Source organism: Sus scrofa, chromosome 16, assembly GCF_000003025.6.
Source record: "Sus scrofa isolate TJ Tabasco breed Duroc chromosome 16, Sscrofa11.1, whole genome shotgun sequence".
Taxonomy (NCBI): Eukaryota; Metazoa; Chordata; class Mammalia; order Artiodactyla; family Suidae; genus Sus; species Sus scrofa.
The window spans coordinates 34216613-34229810 of NC_010458.4; the positions used below are offsets into that span (position 1 = coordinate 34216613).

General features: G+C 39.1%; 1 protein-coding gene across 1 annotated transcript; it reads left to right on the top strand.

Moving 5' to 3' along the window:
• Nucleotides 727–9527, top strand: GZMK (granzyme K). The gene is given in 5 exon segments (NM_001143711.1): nt 727–822; nt 1113–1260; nt 6346–6496; nt 7273–7542; nt 9319–9527. Coding segments are annotated over 5 exon segments (795 nt in total). The 5' UTR covers nt 727–758; the 3' UTR covers nt 9481–9527.

Below are 13198 nucleotides of genomic sequence, written 5' to 3' on the forward strand. Positions count from 1 at the left end.
TTTCTCGATTTCTAGAAGATATTATTATTAAGGCCCTGGATAAACATATGGTCATTTTCAATTAAAAAATGAGTAAAAGAGAGACATGAAATTAAAAATATGCTGCCAATGTTCCCCTTTAATAACATTATGAAATCTCCCAGAAATGTAACTAAAATTTAACCAAATTTGGTCAAATTTAGAGAAAATGCATGACTGGGAATATGTCTGCTACAAAACATATGGGTTTCTCTGGCTGATGTACAGGCTTTGGCTAAGCCTTATTGTAAAGCAACCATGGTCTGTGCAAGGTTCTGTGTCTCTCTGCATAATAAATCTATGTCCAAATGAAAAATAGAGAGAAACTAAATATGATAGGCAGCATGTTCTGCCAGGAAAAATAGTAAGTATTGCTTTAGAGCAATGGACATCTTTAAACTCTGTCTGCCACTTCATTATCTAAGTTCTTATGACTTAGATATTTTTAATTCTCTCACCATCTCCAACCTGAGTACTTATACAGATACTGAAGATGGTTAACTCCAGAAATGAGTTCTTTAGAGAACGCATACCTCTCCTCAAAAAGTGCTAAAAGCATAATTCTGAAACTCCCCAAACTGATATACTCCTTTAATCTTAGGTGCGAAAAACTTTACGCCTAGAACACTTGTGGTGAGAAAGTTAAATCGGCAGACTCAAACCTCAGTCTTCAGAATCTTCTTCCTTCACCAACACAGTCAGAATATTTCATCTGGGCTTCTTAAATCTAAGCCATTAACATGACTACATTTTCTTCTTTTTTTCTATGTTTCCTAATAGCTGGGATGTATATGACTCCAGAGTGTAAGTATCTTCTTGACCTACCACGTGTGAACATTAAATGAATTTCTAGTGATTGTACTGTTACATTATAAATGAAGATGATTTTTACATCCAGGTCAATCCCTCCAAACTGTAATGTATTATACAATTGTTCATCAGTAAAATCATAATAACTATTAGATGACTGTAGGGTTTTTTTTGTTTTTGTTTTTGTTTTAAATCTTTGAAAGTGGCATAGTGGCTGTCAAAGGAATTACATGGAATAATCTGCTTAGATCTTTTATGTTAAATCTTTTGGTTTTCTTTTGGAGGTTTCAACATGGAGATTGTTGGAGGGAGAGAAGTGTCCCCTCATTCCAAGCCTTTTATGGCTTCCATCCAGTACAGCGGTCATCACATTTGTGGGGGAGTTCTGATCCACCCACAGTGGGTGCTGACAGCAGCCCACTGCTACTACCGGTGAGTACTATGCTTCTATGTTTTTCCTCATGTTGGCCAGAAGGGAAGCTCGCTTCTCCCAGGAGAGAGTGTGGTCAACCATGAGCTTCTATGATAACTGACCAACTAGTGGAGTTTATTTCCTCTCTCCTACATTCACGATTCTACCCTGGGTTTTCCTTTTCTGGGAGATCTGGGCAACCTGAGAGACTAACTCAAGTCCCTCCTATAATGCCAGGGGACACAGCAATGGTAACAACTGAAGTGGCAGTATTCCTGACCTTGTTGCGGGAACTCAGACAACATGATTTTGCACCGCATTTTGCAAATGAATAATAATAGTAGTACATACCTGCACCACAGGATTTTAAGGGTCAAATGGTATCTATTTAAATAGCTTAGCATGTTTAGCACATTGTAAGTATGAATAAATTGCAGCTATTATCGGTATTATACGTATAAGGAGCCTGCTTTGCTAATAGATTTTTTTAGACCCCTTACCTTAACTCTTCTGCCCAGCCCCCACCCCAGAAATCTGAAGCCTACAGTTTGGGAATCACAGCTATAAGGGGCAATAATCTTCCTAGGTTGTTTTTTGTTTTTTAAAAAAGATAATTTCACAGAAAAAGAGAGGGACTGAGTTAATTCTCCTGGGATACTTTGGACGAAAGCTTTTCTAAAGAGAGACAATAATCTCTCAGCCTATGATCTTTTACTTCAGCTAAAAACATCCAAAACCTTACTTTGGATGCTGCAACCTACATAAAAGGAAAAGCAATAGAAAATTAATGTGGTGTTTGTTGTTGTTTCATTTGTTTGTTTTGGTTTTGAGGGTTGTTTTTTGTTTGTGTGTTTCTTCCTTATATTTCTGGCCTTAATATACTGAGAAGAGGTGGGACCTTCTCCTTTCCCTACAAACCTGACAGCATTTCACTTGAGAACCTCTTAGCCATAATGGTTTACTCTCTAGGCATCAGCTGTATCTAAATGAAACAACTGAATTTACTTGCTTCTCCATGTTTTAGGGGTTTTGCTTGGTTGCCCCATCTTAATGAGGATGAACACAAATTGGAAATTTTGAAGTCTGCAAACTGTGAGGACTTCTGTTTTATTTTTAAATAACACACCACTAATTTCCAGTTTAATAGGGCTACTCCATTTATGCAGGGTTCTTGCTGTCATAGAAATCACGCTTCTGTCCCCATCACCTCTGTCCTTTCCAGGGCACTTGTCACCCAGGGACCAAACAGGCAGAAGGTGACTATCAATAAATGTTCACTCAATTCAAAATATGCACATCTTCAAATATGCTTATGGTTACACTTTCAAATGGATTACAACCTTCCCAGATGCAGAGCTTGACTTATTACAAATGCTGAACAAATGCTGGATAGAAAGAAGGAAATAAACTGGAAAGGGGTTTGGTTTTTGGTTTTTGCTAAGCTAAAAACACAGTATGTGAAGTCCTTCACAGATCATTAAGTGCTATCCAAAGGTAAATCATAAGTTAGATTTTAAATTTTGTCAAGTGAACTTGACTCAGTAGATTCCCAAGTTGACAGTTTGGTAAAGAAGAGGCCTTGGAGTCAAAAACAAAAACCTTTTGCTAAATATTATTTTAAATGGCTGAAGTTTAAAGAACTCCGGAATATGTGGATCAGATTTCCTCTACAGGACACTTGGGTGTAAAAATGTAGGCAGACTGGTGCTTAGAAAAATATTAAGCTTTATGAAATCCCAAATATTTATGAAATAGTTCAATGGTGGCTTCCCACAAATGTACTCCCAAGTATCCTGTGGGAACAGCTTACTAACCCAGGCCCCTCTCTCAGCAAAATGCTGAAGGAGGCCAAGTCCAGGGTGTTTTTTCTCACTACCTATCCACATTAACTTCCTCACTTAGTCTCTCGGCCCCTTTATGAGTTGCCATGCCAATTATAAAAGGAAACCGACTTTAAAAAGCTTTCTGTATAATATTATTTTCAGCATTTCAGTTTATCAGAAGCAAAACTCTAACCACCTCTTGTCCCCTGTCTTCCTGAGTCTCCTCCAATGCCTTCTCTGACTGAACTCTCCCCACCCCTTCACCTGCCTAAAATCACACAAGACTCTCTGAGTAGAACGGTTAAAAATTCAGACCCTGGGTTCAAACCAACTGAGCTTTAATCCTGCCTGCATCTGCATTCTGGAGCCTCCACTTAGTATCTGTGAGACTTTTTTAAGTTTGTTAATTTACCTAACCGTCAATTTCCCCATCTGCAAACTGGGGATGATCATAATATCTCCCTTACCAGCTGTTGCGAGGGTTCAATGAAGGAAAATAAGTAAAATACTTCACCCAAAACCTGGCACACTTAACAATAACTTAATAAATGTTATCTAATGGTATATTCACATCTGTACCTTCCATGGTAATCACTGAGGAACAAATGTCATGGTCCAACTGTGTTGATGGGATAGGGACGTAGCAGCCCTTCTGTGACAGCCAGGTCATTCCCTCCTCTCTGAGACAAGAGACCTCCAAGAAATAGGGACTCTGCCTTCACTATTACACCCAGAGGAATGGGTTTAAGCAGAAACACTACTCAGGAGTGAGAAACACTCCTCAGGCTGGCAGAGGAAATACAAGGTGTAAAGGGGCTTGGCACAGGGCTTACAAAGGTAAGCCCCTATGCCCTCTCCCTTGGCCTTGGCATCACAAAAGCTGGTCCTGATTCTCCTACTTCTGATGTGTGACACCCCTGGTCAAAGAACGCTTTTCCCTAGTACAGACTATACAGCCCATCAGCCCTAACACTGAGAAGGGTTATTGATAGGTTCCATAAAGACAATGTTTATAGTTGTTTTCAGCAGACAATGAAAAGACTTACACTGAGCAATATATGGTTCTGCTCTGCATGTAGTTCTGTTCTAGGTAAGCCCAGACTGGCACTAGGAAAGCTGCATTTTAAACAAACACCTCCGGATGATTCTGGAGCAGGTGGTCCCAAGACCACCTGTGGAGCAAGACTACTTCTCCTCCATGTGAATTCAGAGCTGGATTTAGCAAAGGAGCGGGATCCTGGAACTCAGGTAATTCCAGGTATCCTGCAAAGCAGGAAAAAAAACCAACCTTGTACTAGAGTACAATTGAAGTGTATCTGGAAATGGAAAGTTCAGAAAGCATTCACGGTCTGCTTGGGTTGGTTTGGTATTAACATGTCTCAGTGGAGACAAAAGTAACCAAAACATTTCAAAGCCAGGAACTAATTAAGGAAATCAGTAAAAGATGAAAAAAAACCAGGAATTTTCTCAGCACCCTTCCCCTGGTCAGAGCTGACCTTCTACATCCCGCATTTGTACCTCCCAGCCTCTCCTGCGATGGTCATTTATGTATGTATCCCTCTTTTCTATCAGAGCAGTAGACCCAGGGGCTGTATATCATTCTTCCTCTCCAAAGCCTTGGGTTTAGAGCTGAATTTGACTATGAATTAATCCTTGGAAATCCGATCCACATCCTTTGAGAAATTTCATCCCCATCCTGATTTTGCAAGAGGCAAACTTTTCAACAAATAGAGCTGGAATTCCCAAAATAAACCAAAATAAACTGCTTTGGCAGAAACCAAGAAGTGGTAATTCTGGGCAGTCACGGTTCTGCCATATGTAAACCCCCTCCAGCATAGCTATTCCCCAAACCTGAAACCACCTTTCCTTTTTCTGTATGTTTCTGTGATCTTTTTAATTTTTATTCATCTGTATACATGGGTATGTGTGTTTTTACTGTAATCTAGCCTGACCCTTTTCCATGGGACAGTGAAATAGTTTCATGTAAACAAATAAATATAATTCTTTTCATAACCTTCCTTGTTCCAACAAAAGGTTTTGAAATCGTTTCCTGAGAACACACATTAAAGTGGGATATTTTGGTAGTATGCAAATATCTCCAAGGTGTGGTCAAGATCTCAAAAAAGTCATTTCTATTTTCATAAGTAAATAGAAATGTAATTTTATTCAACATACAGTAAATCAGATCAACTGTTGAAACACTCGTACTAAAATTGTAAATGACCAGGGATTTAAAAACAAACAAACAAACAAAAAACCCTGTTGTTTCTTCATCTGACTCACCAGTTTTTATCCTCTAAATCTCCTCAATGGAATTATCAATGTCTACTAATTCTAAAGTGTCTTAATTTCAAACGATTTTTCCCTTGAGGGAAAAGTTTTCCTTTCTTGTCTACTTTAATTTCTAATTGAGAGGCCAGAACATGCGAGCATGTTGGCAGGCACCTAATGGACTTTATTTCCCCTGAGATGAGGTCTAGACACATCAAATTAGCAAATGTAGAGCTGCGTCTTTATCCTTCGGTCATTAAAACACAACGCTGGGAAGATGAAAAAGTTGTGGAGATAGATGGTAGTGAGGGATGAACAACAGCATAAACGTATTTAATACCACAGAATCATTTAAAAACAGCTGAAGTTGTAAATTTATGTTATGTATATTTTACCTCAATTTAAAAAATGGTGGATATAAATCACAACCCACAAACTCAAGAAATATAATTTCCTTTATTTTTACATATATTAACACAATTTTATTGGAAACTTGATCTCAGCCAATTAGGCTTTTACCTTTTTTTTTTTTTTTTTTTTTTGCTTTTTAGGGCCACACCTGCAGCATATGGAAGTTCTCAGGGTAGGGGTCCAATTGGAACTACAGCTGCCAGTCTACACTACAGTTCACAGCAATGCTGGATCCTTAACCCACTGAGCAAGGCCAGGGATCAAACCTGAGTCCTCACCGATGCTAGTCAGGTTCGTTACTTCTGAGTCACAGGCAGTCACTCCCATGATTTTACTTCTTTTTCCCCAGAGTAAGGTGCAAGTTCTGATATTCTTTTGTAATGCTGAGCAGTTGGAATGGGATGGGTTTGGTCCTTGATATTATTCATTCATGACTGGGTCCACTGAGACCTCTGTCCCAGGAGTACCACCTAATCCTACACATGTTATCTTGGAGATGGTTCTTATTCCTGTGTGTATATGGCCTTCTCCACCACTTCTCCCTGCTGGGGGATTTAAGAATCATTGTTGTGTCTCCCTCTCTTTTTTTTTTTTTTCAAGGTTTGCCAAAGGCCAGTCTGCCAAAGTGGTTTTAGGAGCACATTCTCTCTCAAAGAATGAGGCCTCCAAACAAACGTTTGAGATTAAAAAATTCATACCATTTCCAAGATTCACATCAGATCCTAAATCGAATGATATTATGCTGGTTGAGGTATGTAACACTGCCTTCCTTCAATTTCTTGAACATTTTTATATCACGTAGTTTAGCTGTTAAATCATCTACACAAAAGCATTTTGTTAGCATTCTCCCCCAGTTTGAGATGATTGTGACATACTCTATAAAGGTCGATTTTATTCCATTTACTGCCTTGAAGAAACAAGAATTTATCACAAATGCATCTGGGCTGTGTTTATCTAAGGAAAAATAGCTCTGATGCTCACATATGAGGGAGGAGAAAATCCCAACAGGCCCAAGGATCCACGCTGAAAGCTTTTTTCCCCAAATGCTTTTATCATTGGCAAGTAAAAAATACAAGTCACTTATACAATAGAGCCAACCAAGTGACTTCAGGGACACAGAAGTGAGTTACAGCTTAGTCTAGACCATACCTCGTCTAGTCCAAACTTAGTCTAGACCATACTCAAGGGTCCTATCCAGCAGGAAATAGCCCAGCCCTCAAAGTCATGACCTATGGATGTTATTCCACAAAAAAAACCATCCAATGCAGAGCAAAGGCCAGTTTGCTCAAGACTGGGCAAAATTCCTGCTCTGTATAAGCTCCCTCCCAAGCATCACTGAGCTCTAACAGGAATGAAGAGCATGTTTAGCAAAGCAACAACCACAGATGCAGCTGTGGGCTACCACCAAAGTAGATTCAAAAAGAGGGACGCCCTCCTGAAACAGAGGGACCACACATACATCGCTCAGGCTAATAACAAAATACTACTGGGGACAAATGATAATTTATTCTCTTTTCAATCTGTCAGCTCCGCAAGGCCGCAAAACTCAACAACCATATCCAACTGCTTCACCCAAGATCCAAAAATGATATTAGAGCTGGAACAAAATGCCAGGTTATTGGCTGGGGAGCCACTGACCCAGATTGTTTAAGCCCCTCTGACACCCTACGAGAAGTCACTGTTACTGTCATAAGTCGAAAAGTTTGCAACAGCCGAAGTTATTACAACCATGACCCGATTATAACTAAAACCATGCTATGTGCAGGAGACACCAGAGGCCAGAAGGATTCCTGCCAGGTAAGAACCTCTCACTCAAACAGGCATTTCAGGGTGCTGAGCTCCCTGAAATTTTGCACACTCACACAGAGGAGGAAAGGTGTGTAGAACACAGTATCACAACTCCAAAAAGCTGGGCTCCCTTTCTGCACAGCGTTCTCTATTCTTTCTCATGAGAGCGTGCCTAACACATAAACAAGACTCATTGAGTGTTTGTTCATCAGGATAATTGACTCTATCTGATAACTGTTTTTTTACTTTAAATTTTATTGAGCATAGCTGACTTACACTGCTGTGTTAGCTTCAGGTGTAAGGCAAAATGAACCATATATCTGATACTTTTACAGGCCCTTTCTGCGGGGTATTACCATCCTTAGAAAACCTACCAACTCTGAGGTCACTAGTGGTGATTAGAAGATAACATCTCAAAACCAACAAACAGAAAGAACTCACCTTTTAAATTAATCAATGTAGAGGTCTTATAAGACTCAAATGCAAGAAGCTCAAATATATATTGTGTTTCTTAAGTAATGTTGACTGACTAAAAGGAAAACAGTCATATTTTCAAAATCTTTTGTTTCCTGAGGTAGTCAAATAAATAATAAACAAGTGATCATGTTTACAAGTGATGACGGTTACCTAGCACAGAAGTATTACTAATTAAAAAAAAAACCACAATATTCAGGAGTTTCCATTGTGGATCATTGGGTTCAGGACTGGATGACATCTCCATGAGGATATGGGTTCAATCCCTGGCCTCGCGAAGTGGGTTAAGGATCCAGTGTTGCAGCAAGCCGAGGCATGGGTCACAGATGTGGCTCGGATCCTGCGTTGCTGTGGCTGTGGTGTAGGCCTCAGTTGCAGCTCTGATTCATCCCCTAGCCTGGGAACTTCCATATGCTGAAGGTATAATTGTAAAAAGAAAAACAAATAAATTAAATTTTTAAAAAATTTAAAAATACAATATTCACATCATACTGTATTAAACATTATTGAGAGGAGGGTGTGATGATTTCAAAGATCGTGTATAACTGCAGTGCCCATGATTGCCATCCTGCTAAGCCTCTATTTTCACAGCCAACCAAGTACAAAGTACTGCAGTTTTCCATGTGAAGGGCAGCAGAGGCAAAGACTGCTCTTCAGATTTGAAAGTCTGCTCCTAATCTAAAAGGCCAGGCTGCCCTCTCTATCATCTTGTCACTCTCCTTGACAGGATTTTAGTTATATGTTTTGTTGCCAGAGTGAGTCCTCGAGAATCAATTCATTGAGTAAATATTGACTAGGTTTTGGGTATGTGCAAAGCCCCATGTTCAATTATATGAGGTGCAAAAATGGGAATAAAGTAACAGAGAAGGTAAAGTCCCTGCCACCAGCCAAGACATTTACTCTAACACATTGCTCTTTTCTCCCAGTCTCAATCACAGCTATATTTCAGAGCACCAAAAATCATGATTTTAAAAATTTACTTTATTTCAATGGGTCATTTCAAACTTTATGCCTACTCATTGCTTAATGAATAAAGCCCAACAGTTACTGATTACCAAAGGGTGTATGTATACAGAGCCTTAGACAGAGACGGGGACATGGACAAAGAGAGGCAGATAAACAGATGCAAAGAACCATGGTCCTGGACAGAGACGGAGACACGGAGAACCTACACACTGAGTCAGGGGCTGTAGCGGACATTCAGCAGGACATAAAGGAACCAAAGACCCAGATAATAATCCTTCCAGTAATTAACAATTGGTGGTAGGAAAAGTTCAACAGCTTCTTATCTGCTCATTGTCTTCATTCCAGGGTGATTCAGGTGGCCCCTTGGTCTGCAAAGGTGCTTTCAATGCTTTAGTCTCTGGAGGTCGTAAATGTGGTGACGCCAGGAAACCTGGAATCTACATCCTATTATCCCGGAAATACCAGACTTGGATCAAAAGCAAGCTGGCCCCATCTCATCAAAACTAAGACCACAGATGATTTTCTTGGCTCTACCAGTTCCTTGGTTTTTTGGTTTGGGTTTTGTTTCATAATATGTTCTATAGGCCAACTTATCTTCAGAGGTAGTAGCTGAATGTGGTTCAAGTGGAGCACAGTTAGGATCCAATCCTGACCACTCAGGACTGATTTTGTTAAGGAAGAAAGTTCTCTTTCACATGTACCACTTATGTATTTCTACTATGCTGATTTTATTCTGAATAAAAATTAGAAAACTATCTGTTTGTCTTTTATGGAAAAACAAGGCACAGCAAACAATATATCCCCCTACTCCACTCAACTCCTCCCCCTGCCAAAAGGGGCAAAAAGGTGATTAAACCAGACAGTTACAGCATCTCCTTCAGCCAGATTTATGTTGCAATTTCTGCTAGAAACATCAAATTCAAACACCCCAACTCAAGCTTGCATGGCAGGTTAACAATCCAGCATTGCTACTTCAACAGCTTGGGTTTCTGCTTTGGAGTGGTTTGATCCCTGGCCGGGAATTTTCACATGCAGCAGGCGTACCCAAAAAGGAAAAAAGAAAGAACCATCAAAGTTTATTCAAAAATTTAGGATACTACTTATTATTTATTTATGTCACATTTTGTTCCAAACAGAATTTAAAGCAACATACAAAAATATCTGCAATAAAACAAAATATAAAGTAAAAATAATTTTTTCTCAAAAAATTAGAAATGGAAATACCATGTGATCCAGCATTTCCACTTTTGGATATTTATCTGCAGAAAATGAAAACACTAACTCTAAAAGACATATGCACCCTAATGTTCATTGCAGAACTATTTACACTAACCAAGATAAGGAAACAACTTGTGTCTACTGATGGATGATGGATAAATAAATTGTGGTACACACACGCACATACACACACGCACACACCCCCATACACACACGCACACACACACCACAAAGGAATATTATTTAGCCACAAAAAAGAAAGAAATATATTGCCATTTGCAAAAACATGGATGGACCTCAAGAGTATTATGCTAAGTGAAATAAGTCAGACAGAGAAAGGCAAATACCATATGATGTATCTTATATGTGGAATCTTTTTTTTAAATCTCATAGACAAAGAGATCAGATTGATGAATGCCAGAGTAGGGGGTGAGGAGTGGGAAAAATGGGTGGAGAGGGTCAAAAGATTAATTAATTGCCTAATCAATTAATATAAACAATAATTTGGTGAAGAAATTGAGGCAAGGAGGGAATAAGAGTAAGAAAGAGAAGATGAAGAAAGCAGTGTTGTGAATACCCAATGTACCAAAATTTTCCCGCTACACTGTTGCTAGAAGGAGATATTTGGCCCTGTGCTTCACTTGAGTCAATACAAAAAGATTTACACAATTACTTATATGAATTACTGTATCCAGGAAATAAAAATAAACTATTTTCCCAGAAAGAGAGCCCCTGGTGCTGGAACTGAAACTAAACAGAGCTTGCTTCCATGATCCTCTTAAGAAGGACACTGTGCCATGGTTCCTAGGTCTCTACCAACTGTATCAGGATCACTTGAGAAGATTTCTAGAATACAGATTGTTCTGATTCCTTGCCCAGAAATTCAGATTGAATAGGTTTGAGGTGGGCCCAGAAATCTGCATTGTTTAACAGCAATTTAGTTGGTTCCGTTAAATGGACAAACCCAAAAGCCACTGATAATGAACACCCTTAATAACATCTTACAAAAAAGAACAATATGTGTCATGCTTTAACAAATCCTTCAGTTTGAACTGATGGCTGAAGACCTAAGTGCAATTCAGTAGGTGCACTTGAGGGGCTCAGCTGTCTCTGACTGTAGTGGTTCAGTGATAGCAACAATTTCTAATTTGAGTGGGTAGTGGCAGAGGATGGGAACCTTATTCAGGCTTCTCTTTCCACGGTCAGAAAACGAAAGGGTTCATCTCAGTCTTTATATTTAATTTGGGTTTTAGAAGATAAACAGTGCTCATTTCCAGGTGGAACCATTGATTTTTTTTTTACTTTCATCCAGAAATGGATTCTTTTACGTTGGTTTGTTTTCATGGTTCTTAGAAACCATTAACCAGCACTACTGCACTATGAATATTTAGCCAAATGGAAGCATTGTGTTAAAAAGCAACCTAATAAAATTATAGAACTGCTTTGAAAATAAAGGAGTAAAAAACGGTTCTCTAAATATTCCATTTTGTGTCATTTTGATTCATTAAAAATACATGATTAGGACCCAGAAACCCTAGACTATGTATTATAAGAAGAAAAGGGGTGGGAGAGAATTGTAGAAACTCTGGACTCACTATCAAAAAAAGTAATTATCTCATCTAAATTTCAAATCCATGGAACATGTGTCGTTAAGTCTCTTTAGTGTAACAAAAAGACTTGCAATTTCCTCTGATTGCAGTTGGTGACTATCCTGAAAATTTGTCACTAAAACCTGAGAGTTGTGTTTTGCTTTTAGGCTCCATGCTGTTAACATCTAATAGTCTAACCAGCTCAGACTGCCAGAGAGGAAGCTTCTGTCAACAGCTACGGGAGGTCTGGTGACTCTGAAACTGGAAGATAAACACTTTATTTTGACAAGCAGCTGATGATGGAGCCCAAAACTAAAAGGCATCTCTCATCCTTTCAGGAAGTGATATTTTATTAAATATACCAAAATCTTCCCAACATGGGCTCTTCTACAGCCTAAAAGAATATAGCTTTTTAATTTGAGGAGTTCTATTTTTGCAAGATTATTTGATTTCATCTATGGCCTCAAAGACAAATTGACGGTAAAAACGAGGCAAATATCCAGATTTAAAAACTGCTCAAAGGTTTTAGGAGATCATGGCTGGCTGCTGTCATTCTGAATTGTCCTACCTTCTCCTTTCTTCATGACCATGAACTGAGCACATTTGCCTTCCCCACAAACATAGAAAAAGGCTTCATACTTTATGTCCAGCAAGGTTTTTGTTTTTGTGGGGGTTTTTTTTTTTGGCCACACCTGCAACGTACGGAAGTTCCCAGGTTAGAGATCAAACCTGAGCCACAACAGTGACCTGAGCCACAGTGGTGATAATGCCAGATCCTTAATCTGCTGAGCCCCAGGGAACTCTCAGCCAATTTTAGTAGAAAGTGACAACACTAAAAACAATTAGGTTCAAAATATAATGCATGAAATAAATCAATATTAATTCAAGTGAGCAACGAAACCAGCCTAGAACTAGGCAGCAGTTATTCTCACAGTTTTCACACAAAATAAATCCAAGCTCACCCTGAAATGATTCAGAGCTCATTTATTTCAGAAAGGTATTTCATTAGAGAAGAATTGCTCAGTCAATCAAGGTCCCTCTTCCTCTTTGACTAAGCTCTCAGTTTAGGAAGGGCATACACGTGGTGGGGGAGAAAGCAGCCTGTCCAAGGGTAATGTACTCAGATCTCTCAAAAACCTTACAATTCCACAAGATTACTGAGACACATCTGAAAGCTACTCATATATTGTCTTACGAGTTCTTTGAGTACAAGTGCATGCTGGCTCGACGGCTGAGTCCCTTGAGTCTTGAATGATTCCATCCCACTTTTAAGCTTTCACACACTGACTTCCTGTTTACCAATGTTAACTTCTTCAGTCGTTTTGCTGAGTCATATCAGTCAACTCTAGATTGACAGACCTTCCTCATCACCTTTTATCCTCTGCCTTGGAAAAATCATGTTCATTTTCTGGTTTTAA